General features: G+C 43.8%; 3 protein-coding genes across 3 annotated transcripts in view; 2 read left to right on the top strand and 1 right to left on the bottom strand.

Annotated features, from left to right (window-relative positions):
• T265_05595 (hypothetical protein) overlaps positions 1–1,257 on the bottom strand; it is a gene marked incomplete at both ends in the record, with an annotated part of 9,904 nt that extends 8,647 nt beyond the window's left edge. Inside the window, 2 exons of the mRNA XM_009170647.1 lie at positions 693–836; positions 1,087–1,257. Of these exons, the coding sequence (XP_009168911.1) occupies positions 693–836; positions 1,087–1,257 (315 nt within the window). The remainder of the gene's footprint in view (positions 1–692; positions 837–1,086) is intronic.
• A 6,382-nt stretch (positions 1,258–7,639) lies between these two features.
• On the top strand, positions 7,640–9,170 carry T265_05594 (hypothetical protein; the record flags this gene model as incomplete). The annotated part of the gene is given in 3 exon segments (XM_009170646.1): positions 7,640–7,749; positions 8,802–8,979; positions 8,997–9,170. 3 exon segments carry the CDS (start codon positions 7,640–7,642, stop codon positions 9,168–9,170), a joined length of 462 nt encoding a protein of 153 aa, XP_009168910.1.
• Positions 9,171–13,552: 4,382 nt separating this feature from the next.
• Positions 13,553–18,049, top strand: part of T265_05593 (hypothetical protein) — a gene marked incomplete at both ends in the record, with an annotated part of 12,975 nt that continues 8,478 nt past the window's right edge. Inside the window, 4 exons of the mRNA XM_009170645.1 lie at positions 13,553–13,652; positions 14,717–14,945; positions 15,906–15,973; positions 17,930–18,017. Of these exons, the coding sequence (XP_009168909.1) occupies positions 13,553–13,652; positions 14,717–14,945; positions 15,906–15,973; positions 17,930–18,017 (485 nt within the window). The remainder of the gene's footprint in view (positions 13,653–14,716; positions 14,946–15,905; positions 15,974–17,929; positions 18,018–18,049) is intronic.

Here is an 18,049-nt window from a genome sequence, read left to right as displayed (position 1 = left end):
ATATATGAATCCACAGGATGTTGCATGAGGACAATGGAGTGATCGTTGCCTAGTCCGATTCTCTAACTGCGAGGGATGGAACGTATCTCAAGACCATGAAATAACCTGTATGAATCCACTGACGACCGGGGTTTTGTGAGGAGAGGAACATTCCCCTAATCAGGCGGCAGCACACAGAGACCACTCCTCGGGAATACGTCCGCCGCTGTGTAGAAATGTTGTGACGCAATGTAAACTGACAGAAAGTGGGTCTCGAAAAACAGACGTTATGGGCTCCACGGGGATCCATAGACACCCCCAAAGAGCAAGATAGTCAATATGATCTAAAGATGACCATGACGATAGAATGAACAGCCGGTTAGTCTGAATAAAGCACTTAGTCACTATACAATGAGTGAGAGCAACTGAGGAGTTAAGAGAGTAGACCGTATGAACCCCGAGATCAACGACTCTTCAGTAGGATGAAAATATCCGGAATCAGGACTGGTCATTATCAATAGCGTTCTGGATGAATATGGAATATAAAATAATTAGTCATTTGAAATCCACGAACCAATGTTCAACAGAGCATAATCACACGTTGGTCAAATTATCTGGTCCGTAGTGAATCTATGGTGGTTATCATTTGCTGTTGGAAACAAGATGGTTCAGTGGTTAGCGCGCGAATTTGCTGATCGTGGTGCGAACCCGACTTCTGCATCTCGACTTCTCCTATCTAGGCTTGGGCAACCTGGCAGTATCCTAGCCCTCGTGCTTCCTTCTGGTGGCATGGCGGTTAGGCACCGAAAGGGTGCTGCAGCTGAAGGATGTGCGCAAGTCATTAGCTCAGAACACATCTACCTAAACACCAAACTTTGACTGTAACCTCCTCTCCTTTGGGTGTCTCCACGTGTTTCTCCCCATGTAGTAAATGTGTATTAGTATCTGGGAGTTACACAGATGTTAAAATCCTGTCAATTAATTCTTACCAAGGCTTTGGTGAAATGAATAAGGGGGACATAATGTCTTACACATCAAAATTCGAAAACAACCACCTGCGTTCCAAATCCATATAGGCCATTTGCAACAGACAGTAGCTTGACTCACGCACAGTAGACTTCGCCCTTTGGAGGCATATCTTAGCCATCGAGGACTATGCCCAACCAGTGTAGAGTCGGCCGCGTGCACGTCAATCGTTGAGGAGAGCCTAGCTACGTCGTCCGACTGCAGGCATAGAAGGATGAACCCCACAACGTCTGGATCGTCACATAGACACATGGCCACGTTACCACCGGCGTTTCTGTGCCTGTGCTTACTACGTCACATGACTTAGCATGTCTTGGCATGATTGGATGCTTCGGTCCACACCAATCGCCAGCATGCTTCAATCAGAACGGCACAGGCGATTGGTGGCCTGGATGGACGAATCGCTGGCACGTTACCGAATGCTGTGGTGTCGCCGGCTAAGGGCATGAACTCTCCCTGCGCTCTGATCCTATCAGAGACGGCAAAACAGCAGCTGATGCTTGTAATGCACAAACTCATAAGGTTGCTGAAAATCCTTCGACAGCCCACGGTCGGTTTCGCCCTCTTTGGGGCTCGTCATGCAGGCACATTCCCCGAGCTTCCGTCAATTTTATGTTCTACTTGAAACATTCATTTGCGAACAAATTTGGTTTTGCGAGAGACTCACCTGGAACCCAGCTGAATCTCTCGAATATCGTAGCAACTGGAACATGAGGCGGCTTGGTGCAGTACATTCATTTGCCTCGAAACACCGCAAACGAGAGATTCAACTGGGTTCCAGGTGAGTCTCTCGCGAAAGCTGAGGTTTGTGTTGTGCCGCGAGAGAGATTGATCGTTACTGCTTCTGACTTTGAACCACTGACAAATGGACAATGACGTGGTACCTGTGGTCAATACGCATCGCGGTTCATCCTAATAAATTGTTGAATCTGCTTTTGCTGTCACACTATATTGACATAAGTTAGGCAGTGACCAGTCAACAATGGGTTTTTTCGCATGTCTTCGGGTATGTCAAGCATAAGTTCTTATAGTTTTATCACGGGAAATCTAAGGGAAACCCACTGATGCCCAACGTGTTGTCGCTAGACGGGAATATTATCATTTACAGGAATCTGTAGTAATCTACATTGGCAAGCCGGTTTCAGTACGAACTTAGCGGAATGTGGATATCTACCGTGACAGTTCTGTGGCGGCATGTTGTTTGTAAACCATCCGCTACATTATACTAATTCCCGGGACGGCTGGTATCACCACTATCGTACTAGATTTCCCCATAATACAAACCCACATATTCACTGCATTGAAAATTTAACAGGTTAACCTATCAGTGCGTAAAACTTGTTGCGTTTCTCCACAATTCTTGAAAATTTGCGCAACCGGTTGTTTCTTTTGTAAGAAATGCATGCTATTATACATAATGAAATATAACAGCTGAGCATTACTTAGCTCCGGTTGCTTGCATGTGCGCAGGTGTTTGTTTTCTCCAGTCTGGTGCAAGCTGCTTCCATACAGGCGAGAAGTACATGACAGTTTGTCTCAGCAGATAGATGCAACAAAATCATACGTTCCCAGTTCTTATTATCCGGCTAGTATGAAGCACCTGTGCAACCATGTCGGTTTCGAATTTGTAAATAACCTGGCCATCCGAATTGGGATGAATCGACCAAGCCACACAAGAAACAATGTCCCATCAGTGTACGGTAGTCGGCTCGCAGCCTCGTGAGGTTCTTCACGCTGCTGCTACCACAAGGGCCCTGCTAAATTTGCGCTGCTAAGTTATTGGACCTAAGGTATGGAAACCTATCTTCATAATCTAAAAACCTTCCTTACATCCTTAACGTACAATTTAAAAAAGTGGTACGTAAAACTTCGAAGCCATCAGCAACATTAATCACACAGTGCTAGCCGACGTGCTCTTTGATGTTCAGCGAAGAAGAACCTATGCCCTGTTGGAACAACAATACAGATAGCCGTCTTCTGTTTCCAGTATAGGCTGTCGGAATTTGACGGAAACACAGTGAATGCAGTAACACCAGATGTGTCAGCTTGACTACCGTTGTAACAACGCTTTTGGCGTCGATGACGATCCTTCGTCCCCTTACGGCAGCACACAAAACCATGACTCGTGAGCGTCAAGCGGAAATTCGACCGGGTATTGGCCGCATCGACCACATCTTCACGCTCCATCAGGGCCTGCGTGTGTGTGGTAAGATTTTAAAGTTTTCCACAAGAGATGGTATCCGAAAAGAATATCCATTCTCTAGGGTCATCATCGATTAAATAACGAGGTGTAAACTGAAAGGAATTGGAAACCCTGGCGTTCAAATCATTGCTGGAGAGAACTAGCTTTAACCGCAATTGTCCGTATGACGAAAGTGGAGAGGAACAGGATAGTCTGTTTACCCTATGTCGATGCGACAATGCTAGAAGCCACAAAAAGCTAGGGTACAGCCCTATACTTTTCGTACTTGATCACATCCGTCAGATCCACACGCCAACCACTTAAGAATGGCTCCGAAAGGATCTGGTAGCATGACCCCACGAAGTGTAAACTTTACGCGTGTTGCGTTAACGTACCTCCAGATAGCCTATCAGGAAACAACGAATTAATCTTAGCTGGATGGCCAAACAGACAAGTGTAATCTGAAGTCTGCTAAAAGGCAAAGCGTACGAAGAAGTTTCTAAGCTACTATTACTAGTAAATCTGTATTCAGACATTCTTCAAGCGAATCGAGATGCAATGTAACTCTGATATTAATCGAGAAAAAATTCTTAAACATGATCTTTCAAAGGACTTAACACCCAAACTGTTCTGTTTGACGATCCTTCAACACAAAAGGAAGACGAAAGAATCACAAGTCCGTGCACCAAAACGATGACGGGACTGATGGTTATATATCTGTGACAAACGATAAGAGAGTGGCTGAGATGCGATGCAGTGGGCATCATAAAAATTTGAAGAAATAATGAATCCAACGATGAATAAGAAAGCCAGGATTACGTCCTATAATACACGGAGTGAACGCAAAGGAAGCTTATCATGAAAACAAACTTTCTGCAGAAAAAACGAACAGCTTTCATCCGTATCCGTACCATGCGATTACCGAGTACACGAGTTCGACTGGAGCCACCTTCACAAACTGGTACTTGCAATATAAAAATAGCATGAATCCATGGAAGACTCTTACTCCATGAAAGACATCATCCCTATTGAAATCATTTGCTGGGTATAAGAAAACTCCCCAACGACATAGTTTACAGTGGACACTTGTAGGGAAGGGGGAAGGTACACATCCATTGAACTTATGAGTTTCATTGGTTCAAAACTCTAGGCCGAAATCAGATGGACAAAATGCACAACGGAATGCATGTAATTAACTGAACAAACCGAAGAAAATCAGTCATTATAGGGAAACAGCAAGAAAACGCAACAGGCCAATTAGATTCAAGTAAATCAGACCATGGCGGAATTGGAAGTGGGGACGGACGAAAATGAAGCCACCGAAAAGTAGTATTAGTGGTCCGACGAGCCAGACCATATGACAACACAGTTTTGGACAGGTACATCAAAACTATGACCAAATCTACCGGACCAAATGAGTGCGAGGAATTCGGGCTAGAATGCAAGACGAATTTCAGACAGACCATCTCAAATACGGAAGAGCTGAGCCTCTTACCGAGGAACGCCAGGTACAAATCAAGAGATAAAGACGCAAGCAGACATAAGGGAAATATTCATCACGCTGCACCCTGATAATGGTCCCTCGACTAGTAACGACTGAAGGTTGAATATGTTAGCTTGTTATAAAGTAATTAAGTTGATTATCAGAAGGTAACAAGCACTAACATGTCTGTTTTACCAGAATGATGATGAATACAATAGTCAGGAGCACTTGATAAAATAGATACAATGCGGAAAGTGGAGTAAGCCAAAAAGTGGCTTATCGTTTGAGGACAGCTGTTTAGAGTTCCTGAGTGAAGTTCGGACGCTGGACGTATCCTCTCTGAAACATAGCTGTTACACGTGTTCCGTAGTTACTCGTGGAGACTCGTGGAGCTCGGTTGATTTCCCGCCCTGTGCGCGCGCGAGCGTGTGTGTTGGGCCGAGCTGTATGCCTATTTATTGTGTGTGTGCAGTGTGAAGAGAGGGGTGCCCCTTCGAGTTTGATACTCGCACGAAAATGAATATAACTTGACCTAGTGTGGTTGAAGTTCGTAAGCCTGATGTGTGACGCAAGTAGTAGCTACGTAGACAAGAATGGATGGGAAGTTGTAGCGTAACTGTTGTCTGTCGGCTAAAGTTGCAAGTGGGACAGGAATTGTCAAGCGGTTTGAGTGTTTGTGGCACGTGATCTAGTGAGTGACCGTTGAAAATCCATTCTCGGCGAATGAATCAACAGCAACGTGCTCAACAGTTATTTGCGTAGAGGTACTGGAACTCTGTCACAAGGATCTCAAGGAACAATTTGAGATGGTCGAGAACTATCAACCAGCGTTAATCCTATGACGGTTGTGAGACAGGTATGATATCAACCCTCTTCATCCACAAAACGAATACCATTTACACAGGACAGATAACATTCTGCCAGTCATTGTATGGAATATACCATCGTCAGCTCCTGGTCATCAAGAGCAAGCTTTACGACTATTTATGATGCATCGATTGCCAAAATAAAAGCAGTCAACAGCGATTCGGGATACACAGTAAAGAGACACAGCCATGCAGATTTAACTGTGGTAAAATGTAATTGGGAGGGAACAAAACATGGCAGTTTGCCGTTTTAGGGGAATGACAGCGACTACAACTTACCAGTTTATCATAGTGCTTTTGCAACCAATGACAAACACGTCCATTCGGTGGTCGAGATCTGATGTTACAATAAGTTGACAGACTATGTTGGTTAGAATCTCCATTTCCCATACCCAGAAAGCCAATAGGACGTAACGCGGAGCAACTAGGCAAAATTTGGTTTGCCCCCCCGGACAGCGAGCAATCGATTAACAGCTCATAGGGAGTGTACAGGCAGTAAGGTGTTTTCTTCAGACAATCGGCATTTCCTTTCTGATGATGCGGGAATACTGCTTCTCTAGAATGGAGGAAACCTGAAGAAAGTATTCTGAACACATTGATTTCCCAACAGTTAACTGCAACCCATAGCACACTACAGAAGCGGCTAAAAAACAAATAAATCTTATCAATAGCCTGATGCAACTCCGAGAGCGTTAGCCGTGTGTAGCAGTATGAACGGTCAGTCATTTCTCTAGAACTAACCTTCACATCTTTACATGATTTAGCCGTGTTTGGAGTCACATAATTGGAACATGGTACACCAACCAGTTCTATTCTTCAGTTTGAAGTATCTTTCCCCAGGAAGCTCCAATTTCACCGATACCTCTTCACAACGACTTCAGCCATGTCATGTCTAAACTCCTCCGAAGTAAAACAAACCAAATGACTCCATGAGAAATTCGAAGATTATGTTCAATATCTCAGCTTTTACCAGCAAAACCTGGGTACAGACAACTCTCACTTATACCTTGCGTTCGTTTACACTGAAACAAGCTATCTCTAAAAACGCTTAGCAGGTTCACAGATCGGTCAAGCACACACAAAATTACTTAGGACCTACGAGGAATTTTCGCACTCCAGTCACTGTGTCTGACATAATGCAATGCCTCAAGACGTGTGTGGCAATGAGAGTGCAGTTAGTCAAGGGGTTGAGACCCCTCCAGTGAAAAGGCGGTGGACAGAATCGACCCAACCACCATTGCTCGCCAACCACTCAGGTAGGCTTTCAGCCGAGTACACTACTTCATGACCATTATTTGCTATTATTCGTAATTTACTTTAGGGCCTGTCACCCCACCTGAGGCACCTGGGAGATCCAAATGTCATTCAAGGGTCTAACGACAGATGTTGTTAATATCAACCTTCTTTGATCGAAATTCACGGAACGCAAAATATCTCAAATAATTCTGCCGCAAGGTTTGGACTAGTAAATGCGATTGGAAGATCAAGTTGGATCAACTCACAACCATACGCCAGAAAAAACGCATTTTCTTAGATTAACTTACCTATTTACACAGCTGCGACAGGCTGGTGGGGGTAGGGACCACTTCTTGAACTGGGTAGGTCAGGGAAGCGTTTTCTAATCTTCGACAACGAATGTCGAATGTCAAAGAGAAACGTCATTTACGGACGAAGCTACCTGATACATTGAAGTCCGGGCACTCGTGTAACTCTGATGAAATGTATGAAACCCTAATTACTTTCTAATTACGGGAAGAGCTTCCAGGGTTTTTTTATACAGAACATTGTTAGCTTAGTTTTGCTGGTTTCGAAGTAGCCCATATGTGCCCATTAATACAAATGAACTCAGAAAGATGCTATGAAAAACCACAAAGGCCCGGCACCCATCTGTAATAAGTTGTTTTTGTGGATGTTAATAGGAGATGGAAAACAGTTATTCATTGTTTCCTCCTGTAGTAGTCCACTGTATATAGGCTAATTACACTCCCATACAGAAGTACAAATGTTATTCACCCCAGCCAACACAGGGGAGAATATCCATACAGTTTGCACACACACAGAATAAACCCCTAGAACACTCGATGGCTGCGATGATATATATACATGTATATAGCATGCGAAGTTGCTGTGTTAGACGAGGTGGATTGTCCCTCTAATGTCACTTCATCGACTGCTTCAGTTCGCATTTCTCATTTGGGTACACCTGTAGAGACGTAAGTCAAGAAATTTGTAATTCAAATTTTATTGTACTACCTTTTTAGGACGAAACATTTCCTAAATTTTTTTGTAATCTGAATGGCGCTGGGTCCTCAGCCGCCAATCTTATTAGTACAGAGAAAAACAGTTATATGTTGGGATGCAAACATCTCTGTCGTTCGCCTCAGCCTAAAAGCATGAATCTGATGTATAAACAGGCGTATAAAAATAAGGCTGACTGAGTGGACAGGTTACAGTTAGCGTTGGGAATAAGGACCACCCCAACCAAAGGCATTGTTTTTCTAATACTTTATGTGTACATACTACTGGTCCATGAAGCTCCCAGGTCACCCGAAGTGGCTAATCGATACATGTTGCAAAAAAGTTCAGATCCCTTTGGATTTAAAACTTCATGTTCACAGTAAATGACAGGCGACATCCTGTAGGATTACCTAATCGATGTGAGTTCAGTGGAACAATAATTGTTAGACTTTCAACTAGTCCGGAGTTTTCGCCCTTAAAGCTCATGTCCTTGCCTTCGGAACCCTTGGCAGGTGGACAGAAGAAGCATCCATCACAAGCCAAATGAGAAAATAAGAATGGCTTTCACAAACTTTCCCTGAGTGGGTAGCTGCTTCAATATGACTAGTTTTTGGCTCTCCACTACTATTGAGCATCCTCAATTGGAACTGTAAGAACCTATTTGTCTGCTGTGCGAAGCCCAGATAGTAGGCAAGAGTGAAGATGAAACAGGTGATCTGAAATTCATGATTTATGAAATGCTTGAACTTCAAAGAAACAAACAGTGTGTTTCATCCCACGAAGGACAAATCAACAACGGTGAGGTTTGAAACGGTGTGCGACTGCACTGTGCCCGCTGCAAAAACATAAAAAACACAAAAAGCATTCCAAAAACTTTCAAAAGACTAATTTATGAACAAAAAATGGCTGTTGCAACCCAAACGACATAAAGCTTACCTCAGACCTCCCTATATGTGGGTGATTTGCACCCACTGGCCACGGAAGCGTTACTGTACTCTAAATTCTCAGAAATTGGCACCGTGTAAAGCGCTCGTATTTGTCGCGATTTGGTCACCCGAAACTCCCTCGGTTATGGTTACGTGAACTTCGGGGAACCCAAAAATGCCGAGCGCGCCCTAGAAAATTTCAACTGTGAGTCGTTCACGGGGCACCCTATCCGTATTTTGTGGTCTCGGAACGACTCTTCCCTTCAAAAATCCGGAAGGGTGACATTTTCATAAAGAACTTGGATAGGACCATTTATCAGAAGCAACTTAACGATGGCTTCAGTTTCATCGACAGAATACTCTCGTGCAAGATTGCTATGGACGAACACGGAAATTTGAAAGGGTATGGGTTTGCACATTTTGGAAAAGAGGAGTGTGCTGAACGCGCCATTGAGAAAAGTAATGAATGATATGATGATCAGTGATCGAGTTGTGTACGTCAGCAAGTTCATACCCAGTTCAGCCTCCGGGAAACTTCGGTTCAACAATATCTACGTGAAGAATTTCCCACCGGATACTACTGATGAGAAATTGCGCGAAATTTTCGGTGAATTTGGGGAAATTAAGAGTTGCCGCGTCGAGAAGAACCCTGAAGGAAAGGCTTGGTTTTATTTTGTTTTGTTTTGTTTGTTTTCATCACCAAGATCATGCTGAACAGGCCGTCAGGGTTATGCATGACAAAGTTCGCGTTGCGTGCACTCAAATCACGGCATGGGAGAGAAAAGCCACGAGTACGAGTCTATTTGACATGCGGACTATTTGACCATGGACTAAATGACTGTTAAAAAGTCGCCATTAGCAAATACAGTATTCCCCAGCCCGAATACCAAGACCGGCCGATGAGGAACTCTTTTTGGAATGCCTGCATACTCGGGGAACAGACTGAAAACTCAACTGTCATAACTTTGCTCTGCACGACATTGACATATTTGAATGAGATCGACAAGTGAGCCCAATCTTTGTTTTTTTCAACAGAACGACACTCATTAGTTGATCAAGGGTAACAAGGACTTGGAAAAATTGAAACACCAGCAGAAATGCAGCGCGTTTGCTTCGAGCAGCAACTTTTGTAGCTTTGTCCTGTGGACCATTCTTTCTCGGCTTGAACCCTATCAGGAAGATCAGATTCCTGGAAGTATGCACTGAATGCCCAAACTCTACTGAGACCCTTAACTCCCCAAGATGCTGGCCAGATGGACAACGTCCCTGCAATATGCAGCACGTGGCAGCCTTGTATCGAAGCCGGACGGCGCGAGACTCCGTTAGACCAAAGTCAGACAGGGTCCCTCCAATAAAATAGCTTGGGGCCGTTATATTTTCGCACTCACGCTCTCGAACCCGCTTGTTCGGAATAAAGTTGTTATGTTCCTTATCGGTGAGTCCTTCTCCGGCACTGGTCACTGGGGCGGGAACAGCAGTCAGATACACGATATAACAATTCCACAAGCCACAACTGGAGAACAGCAGCCGGAAATCTGGCCTGATAGGCTTGTGTTGACTAGATCTTCACACTCCGTCAGGTATAAGAACACAGTCATACTTATGAACGACCCCATTTACAGTATTCCTGGATTTCCAAGGCGCATTCGACTCGGTTGACCGGTCCGATCTCCTTAACACAGTTCCCCAGAGAGGAACGTAATTATTTCTTTGCATTCCCAAACTTTTGGACGTGTGAGAGCGTACGGAGAGCTCGCCAAAAGCTTCCATATGGAAAGTCAGGGACACCCGCCCTCTCCGATAATGAGATGAACTCTGGAAGGTTCGCGAAACCCTGGTGCTCAACCAGCTGCTGATGAACACCTCTTCGATCTGGAATATGCTGTCGATGTCTTTCCAGTTTTCAAAGTTATCCGTCCTTCATCAGGCGCGTTGCGCCCACCAAGTGTAAGGTCTTGCTCTTGGATATTCAGCCACTGAACAATCTAAGGATAGGCACTCTAATTTGTGAAGCCTTGCACGTAAACCGGAAGTTGTATTAGTTCCAATTGTAGTGTAATAGATGATATCAGTGCACGAATCTCTAAATCTCAACTTGTGTCTACTGATTTATGACACCTATAGCGTAAAAGCGGTATATTCCAGAGTCTCAAGGAACGTGTGAATCAGCTCACCGTACGGACTGCTTCGTTGTACGGCTGTGAGACTTGTCTATTCGGTTGGAGGAACTGGGACGTCTTCAGCAACCGTTGTTTCAAAACGATGGCTGATGTTGGCGAATCGGCAACAAAGCAATTAGAAGACGAGCGTTCGTTTGTGCGAATCTGACTTCAGTTAACGAATGTGTTCATGTGGCCATGTGCCACGAACGATCATTTGTCCTAAAAAGTGCTGTCTGGCCTGCCTAATTCAGACTGCCACAATGTCAAAGGTTGGCCTGGCGGAGGGGTGTGAAAGAGATTACGAAACATATCACCATAACCACCATCACCATCGACGCCATGAAATCAGTGTTCACCACCGATGCTTCGCTGGAGTACAACTTCGATTACGAAACACCTGGTTCGGTGCGACTCACCTTCTAGGATGGGACCACGCGATCCACACTGTGCGTGGTTGGAGACGCTGCAACATATGGCTGCTAATCGATGTCAGTGGCGTTCTTATCAGTTTCCATCCAGATTGCCTGGATAAGTGCCTGAAGCTGTAGGCACCCTACTATGATTGTGATAGGCTAGCAACAAGTCACTTTCCCAACCATTTTCATTCTTTCATTCACAATAAGGCCATCAAACGAACCATGGTTGTACGGCAGCGAAACATTGGTTTTGAACGCTGATATTGTCAGTGTTCGATGATGATGACACAGAATTTCTCACGCGAAATATCTCAGACGCACTTTCAAGTGTGTGAAAGTCACAATCTTGATTTTTTGGGCAGGATGCTTTTTGTTTTCCATAGGACCGCGGGCGTTAGTTTTATACATCACAAAGCTGGTAATCAAACTTCGATTGACAGTTATAACAAGAAAACACCATGTTTTGTCTACTCACTAGACTGGAGCCAGAATTTGAGTTAAAATCACAGTCAGTTGTGTTCCATACGATCAATAGGATCGATGGGATGTATGACCAATCGTGCTGACGCACACGCAGTTGGAGAGTAATGTTCCACCGTATTTGTACTCAATTCAGACCTACTTTCCTCTGTAAAATCCCAGTGTCATTGTTCAAACCTAAGGTGTTCAACTGCCTGTTCGTTGTTTAGCACGAAAACAACCAAAAGATATTTTATTGGAAGTTGGCATATACCCGGTGAATATTCATCAAGCTGGGCTCTTGGAAACCAACTATTTTTTACAGTACGATTAATTTTGGACCGGGTAGGTTCGTTCCCGTTCGTTATGAGCAACTATGCTACGCTACCAATGTACAAAACAAGGCGAAATTGTGATCTAATGGAAGAGAAGATTGGCAGCTCAGAGTGTAATGTTGCCCGCCGGTTCATTCCCTGAGCTGGGCAATTCGTCTGTAAACGTCTCTTGACCAGTTGAGGTGACCACATCATGTGGTGTGAATGGAAGCGCGTTGAATTTGGAAGTGCCTAGTTGTCGCGCCTGCGTTGACTGACACAGGGTCTACTTACCCAGGTCAATCTTTATCGATCATTAGTCGTGTTGGTGAACATTCCTGTTGGTTGCTGTCGTCTTACTGATGGGTGTCCGGACGGTCTTGAGAATAAATCTCTCGGGTCATTCACAAAGTGCTGATGATGCAACCCCGAGTGCTGGTGAAGGGTTTGTGACAAATTTGCGCAGCTCAGTAATCAAATCAACGGCCAAAAAATTTGCGATTTTCACCGGTGCCCTCGGTTGGTAGAAAGCCTGTTCCAGAAGCGGCATGTTCGATTCCACTAAGAGATGTGTTGTTTACTAGTCTGTCACTTGAACTATTCAAAAATTGCTACAATTCATTCCTATATATACCAACCAAAGTTTTTGACCTGTTGTGTAAAACGATGTATCAGTAAGATCACGAAAGTTGTCAGTGATTACTGCTCTAAAGATATATTCATTCATTGTAGATGGGTACAGTATGGGTAAGTTTCTTCTCATCATCATAGTTTGCCAAAGAACGGTAACCGGATTGTGATGCGACCTGAAAACGGGGTCACCAGTTTCCTCCTTGTTATGAAAAACGCCCAGTTGATTAATTTCGTCCTCGATCACCGTATATAGGGTCACTAGGTCGACAAACTTGGTCAGTTAGTTAGAGCAGTTTTTAATGTTAGTCACGGCAACGGCAGATTACCGCCCAGAAGCAGCATACCTCAGCAACTACTCTCACTTTCACACAGATAAGCTTTGGAAAGGGGATTCAACTGAAACTCAGCCGAATCTGTTGGTAATGACAGGGTCTGCAAGAAAGGCGAAACCGATCATGGGTTCCTGAAGAGTTTTCAGTAACTCTGTGAGTAGTGTGTCTAGACGAAAAAAAATTTTTTATCCGTTGAACTTTGTGAAGGACGGGGCGCAAGCAAAACATGAACACTAGTTTTCAGTACTCTGTGAGTAGTGTGTCTAGACGAAAAAAAATTTTTTATCCGTTGAACTTTGTGAAGGACGGGGCGCAAGCAAAACATGAACACTAAGAGTGTATGTGTACAGATAGTGAATACTGTGAAAGAAAGCGCAGCTCTAAACAGACGGCTGAGAGCCATACTCTCAGGCGAGTGTTGTGGAGTAAACAGGCAGTGCAAAACTCTGGTGATACGGACCCTCAGCGAGCGGGCGTTAAAAATCAGAAGACAATTATAATATACAGAGAAGACATTGCGAACTTTTTCCCCTCTCATGGTGTCACTGTTTTACAGGACAATCGATTCATCAATTGCCAGTCTTGGTCCAATGTCTCCTAAACAGTTACCAAATCCTGTGGGTGCACGCAGCCAAAGTCAATCTGGGCCATAGTTATTCGTTCGGGGGGTTCTTGAACCAAGACGCACTTTTCCATCGTCTTACCCAATGGTACGCTTATCTGAAGACCAACCTGAAGCTGGATCCCAAACAGATACCATGTCAAACAAATATTGGCAGTTGCATTTATAAGCATGAATTCCATCATACCGCATTCTGTGTGAAATTGTTCGGGCTGGTGCTGCAATATTAGCCAATGAAGACTGAATGAACTAGCCGTGTATATATACCAAACACACAGTGTAAATGGCTACCCATGTTTCAGTAGGCGAGTGCCCGTGAAAGGCGCTGATATCACAGGACCTCAGTAGATGAAGGAATTTCAGTTGAGGCATTCAGCTTTCAAAGTCTCAACTGTCATGGTAACCGATTTCAACTCGTACCTGTTGGTAACACGGACGATGAGTGTATTATTTGCATGCTGAGCCACGTGGGTGGACACATTTTGAGCCGTATCCATTCTCAGTTTAGAAAATCGACGCAAATGGAAGTATTGGGTGTTCAATACGGTTGTGAATTAACACGCCACTTTAGAGAAATAGTCCTTTGTGTCAACCAAGATGAGATAAACGTCCAGCCAAAGCTTATCAATCTAAGAAGAACCAAGATCAAGGTACATGAAGACATTAAAAAACTATATGCACTCATGAATCAAATGATATAAGTTCCTTCAAATGCAGCTTACTCAGTGTCGCACTCCAAAATAAAAAAAATTACGGACGATGTGTATAAAGGGACACATGCGCTTTAGTTTGAAATGCTATCTTCGCGCAACTCTTGACTCCATTGAGGGAGTTGACTAGAATGGTAATAAATAAGTCTCCGGTGGTGGTATCCTTGCAGAAAGCAGCGCTTGTTAACCTGGAACACATCTGTGCTTCGCCGCCTAAAAATGTACCGATGATGTGATGTGAGTTAGTGATGAAACTCTTTTGCAATTAGATCACATACTGTAGACCACGTATCATCCTGCAAGAACAGCGCACTACAGTATGCAATTGCTTCTGTTCAACAGAAGTTTGTGCAACTTTATCCCATCAGCATATGTCAAAGCAGTAATTCGGAAGACCAAACGAACAAAATCAAAAGTATTTTCGACAAGGTCTCGTCGATCATATCTATCCAAGTTGGTCGTGGCCGTTTTGTTGTGGGCTGTAGATTTCGGTAGTACTTCAAGGGAAGGTAAAACCTTGTCATTTCGAGGAGAAAAAGCCACGGGGTGTTTCTTTGTAATTGTCCTGCTTAGCTTGATGAACACACTGTCTGTTCGGTAGCCTTTTTATATGAGCGAGCCAGTCCGACACGATTTCGTGGCTCGACATCTAGGATGTGTACAATCGGAAGAAGTGTTTGGACACCGGTTGGTTGACTCGTGAACTGAGTTGAGCCGTCATTTAACTCCAGTTAGCATTCTACCTATCTTGCCTGTTTCGAGCAAGTTTCAGGGGAAACTGGTTGACCCGGTTGCCTGCTTATGTGAGCTGTGTTCGACCTTGGCGTAGTATTTTAAATTGTAAAAGGTGCATTTCTCACGAGCTTTTTTTTACTCAAAACTGTCTTGGGTGCTGTAAAAGACAACTTTTTCCCTCAGCAGGAAGATTTGANGGAAGATTTGCAGAGTTAAGGCTGAGAATATAACCAGAAGTTTCTAGTGTTAGCTAGCATTTAGCAAGTTGTGTAAAGTCAGATTTCTTGACACAGAAGCTGGTTTGAAAATCGATCAGTGAAAGTTCATTGCTAATGAGAACCTTCGGTCATACAGTCAGCAACACAACCGAAATGTTGAATACCCTTCATGCTCTGTGCAGCATTCCCTGATGAAGGTGCTTTTGTGTGAAAACTTCGTGCAAAACGACACCATATTCTTGATGAACCTATCTAATTTAACGCATTTTCAACATTGGCAAAGCTGCGGGTGCGCTGCTTGGTTATTAGTCTGCTCAATCCCAAGCTGACAATGCCACATTGATTGGTGATGAAACGTTTGCAATACAACGGCCAAGCTCGGCCAACAGACCAACAATCAACTATTTGGCATTTGCTATGATGCAAGCGAACCGAATCAGGCAAGTCATTTTTAACTGGTCTTGAATGAATTTAGATTAACTTATACTTTATACTGGACAGAAGTGAATTTCATTACAATTCATTGCCGATTTGTAAAAAAATACCTAACGTTGCCGTTTTGTTTTAGAATTGAGAATTTTGATTAGAAAACAACATAATCCAGAACAGTTGAAAACCGCCAAGAGGACTGGAACTCTTCTTTCCTTCTTGGATCTGTCTATTTGTTTCGAGGTATGTTTTTCGGAAAAATTTCATTTCGGTACTGTGAGGTACCGAGTGCTGAAGACGGCTTGTTGTTGACCGCTTCCTTCAAATTGTGTGATCGTATAGCGATTTATACTCGGTCTTTATAATTATGTGCAATGAAACAGGGCTACCTCATTCTGAAATGGAAATCCTCGTGCAATCGCTGAAAAACAATTGAAAATGGCACTACGCTCACATCATCAGCGACAATCTATACCAAAAGGCAGGACGAAAAGAGACGAAGCGGCTTACTGCTATGCCGCAAACTCATCCCGGCGAATGACTTTAGTATGGAATCGGTAGTTTCGGAAAAGCCATCATTCAGCCGCTTTATGTGACCTTCGCCGAATAAGTTGAGCTTATTCAGCATTTCCTCATATCCAAGCTGTTTTTCACATGATAGACATAATTTGAGTCTCCTAACATGATTCCATAAAGTCAAGTGGTTAACGCTACTCAATGTATTTCCTTTAGAAGAGGAAACTAGTGGCTCCATCTGGAAATGCAAATGAAGTTCAAGACAGAAGATTCTAATTTTGGCCGTTCTTTGGTGAACTAGGTGTGAACTTATGCACTATTCACGGAAAGCCGTCTGTCAGTAGCCCAATCAAACCTCACTGTGAAAGCAGGACTGGAGCAACTGTTAAACAGAAGGCATCTGATAAAGTGTTTATTTGAAATTCATTCACTCGAGAACATCGAATAGTTGAACACCATCCAAAGGGTGGTTAATGTCGCTGTGTGTTAGTATTGGTAGGTTTTCCCCCACTCATTTTGCAAAGTTAGGATGCTAAGCTCCATTCAAATGATACCTCGTGTTTTTTTGTAACGGAGGCTTCCGGATGAAATAACCTCCTTACTTAACAAGCTCTAAATCCTGCCTCTATTTTGAGCGTTGTTCACAAACTCACGAAGTTCCAGACAGCGATAGTTTTGTTTGCATGCTATGAAGCAAGTTCTACCAGATGGTGGTCGGGCTCTTTCGCCAGGTCGAAATTTATTTCAGATGATAACGTATCCTCAAACTATGACCAGTCTATAAGTGGCTGATAGGAAGAATGATTCCATAAGATGAATGGAACTCGCATCGGAAAAGACATCACTCGATGAGCTAAACCAGTCAATAAGTGATCACGTGATATGGTTTCTGTGATTCTAACTGAAGGATGAGCAGTGAGGTCTATATTGTGTCTGTCTAAATGAGAGCTAATAACTCCACTTTTGGGTGGCTTGATGCTAAATAGTTAAGTGTTCAACCACTGGCCGAAATGTCGCAGGTTCAAAACTCTCTACATTTCCGTGAGTTGCACACTGCTGTTGATCGGGAAAGTGGATGAAACCGAATCTCTCCAGCATGGATTGGCCACACCTTCAGAACGAAATCTCAGTCGATGTTTTCGAAAAAGTTTGGTGACAATCGGTAGATTTATTGCTGGGCAACATTTCGCTTTTGACACAAGCTTCGTGAATAGGTTCCGAGGTTGGTCGAGAATTAAGGCGGAAGGAGAACCAATCAGCTAGGTCAAGCTAAATCTCTGTTGGGTGTCGGTCGAGGGATTTTAATGTGTTAGAGTGGTTGAACAAGTGTTGGGTTGGTGGGGAAACCTACATGTGTTTGGGTCCAGCCTAGGGTCTAGTTCTTCTGGTTCCGTTCATTTGATGGTTCCTCTTGAACTTCGTTTGAACCTTCTGTCAGTCTGTGTGGGTGAGCTAGTACCAAGAAAGTTGTGGAAGAGGGATGCTGTGACCTTTGGTCGGTTGGGTTTTCCACCCCCATCCCGGTTTTTTCTAGTGATCCTACGTGGATTGACAACCACACCGTCACGTGTCAACACCCTCGATTCTATTCATGCTGTGATGCTTAGTAATTTCCACCGCCTCGGCTATCAGCCGCTGTGGTGTGAATCGCAGTCCCCGTCTTAAAACTTCCAAATTCTCCAGATCTATTCTGTCCCGTGTCTAAGACATGTACCGCCATCGCTGAGTCTTTGACCAGCGTTTGGTATTCTTCTGCATTCCTTGGTGGTTTGTTAATCCTTCTTTTATGCTCACCAATTCTGG

The sequence above is a fragment of the Opisthorchis viverrini genome (genome assembly GCF_000715545.1).
Source record: "Opisthorchis viverrini unplaced genomic scaffold opera_v5_107, whole genome shotgun sequence".
Taxonomy (NCBI): domain Eukaryota; kingdom Metazoa; phylum Platyhelminthes; class Trematoda; order Opisthorchiida; family Opisthorchiidae; genus Opisthorchis; species Opisthorchis viverrini.
The sequence above is the reverse complement of the archived record's forward strand: the minus strand, read 5'-3'. Positions and strand labels throughout refer to the sequence as shown.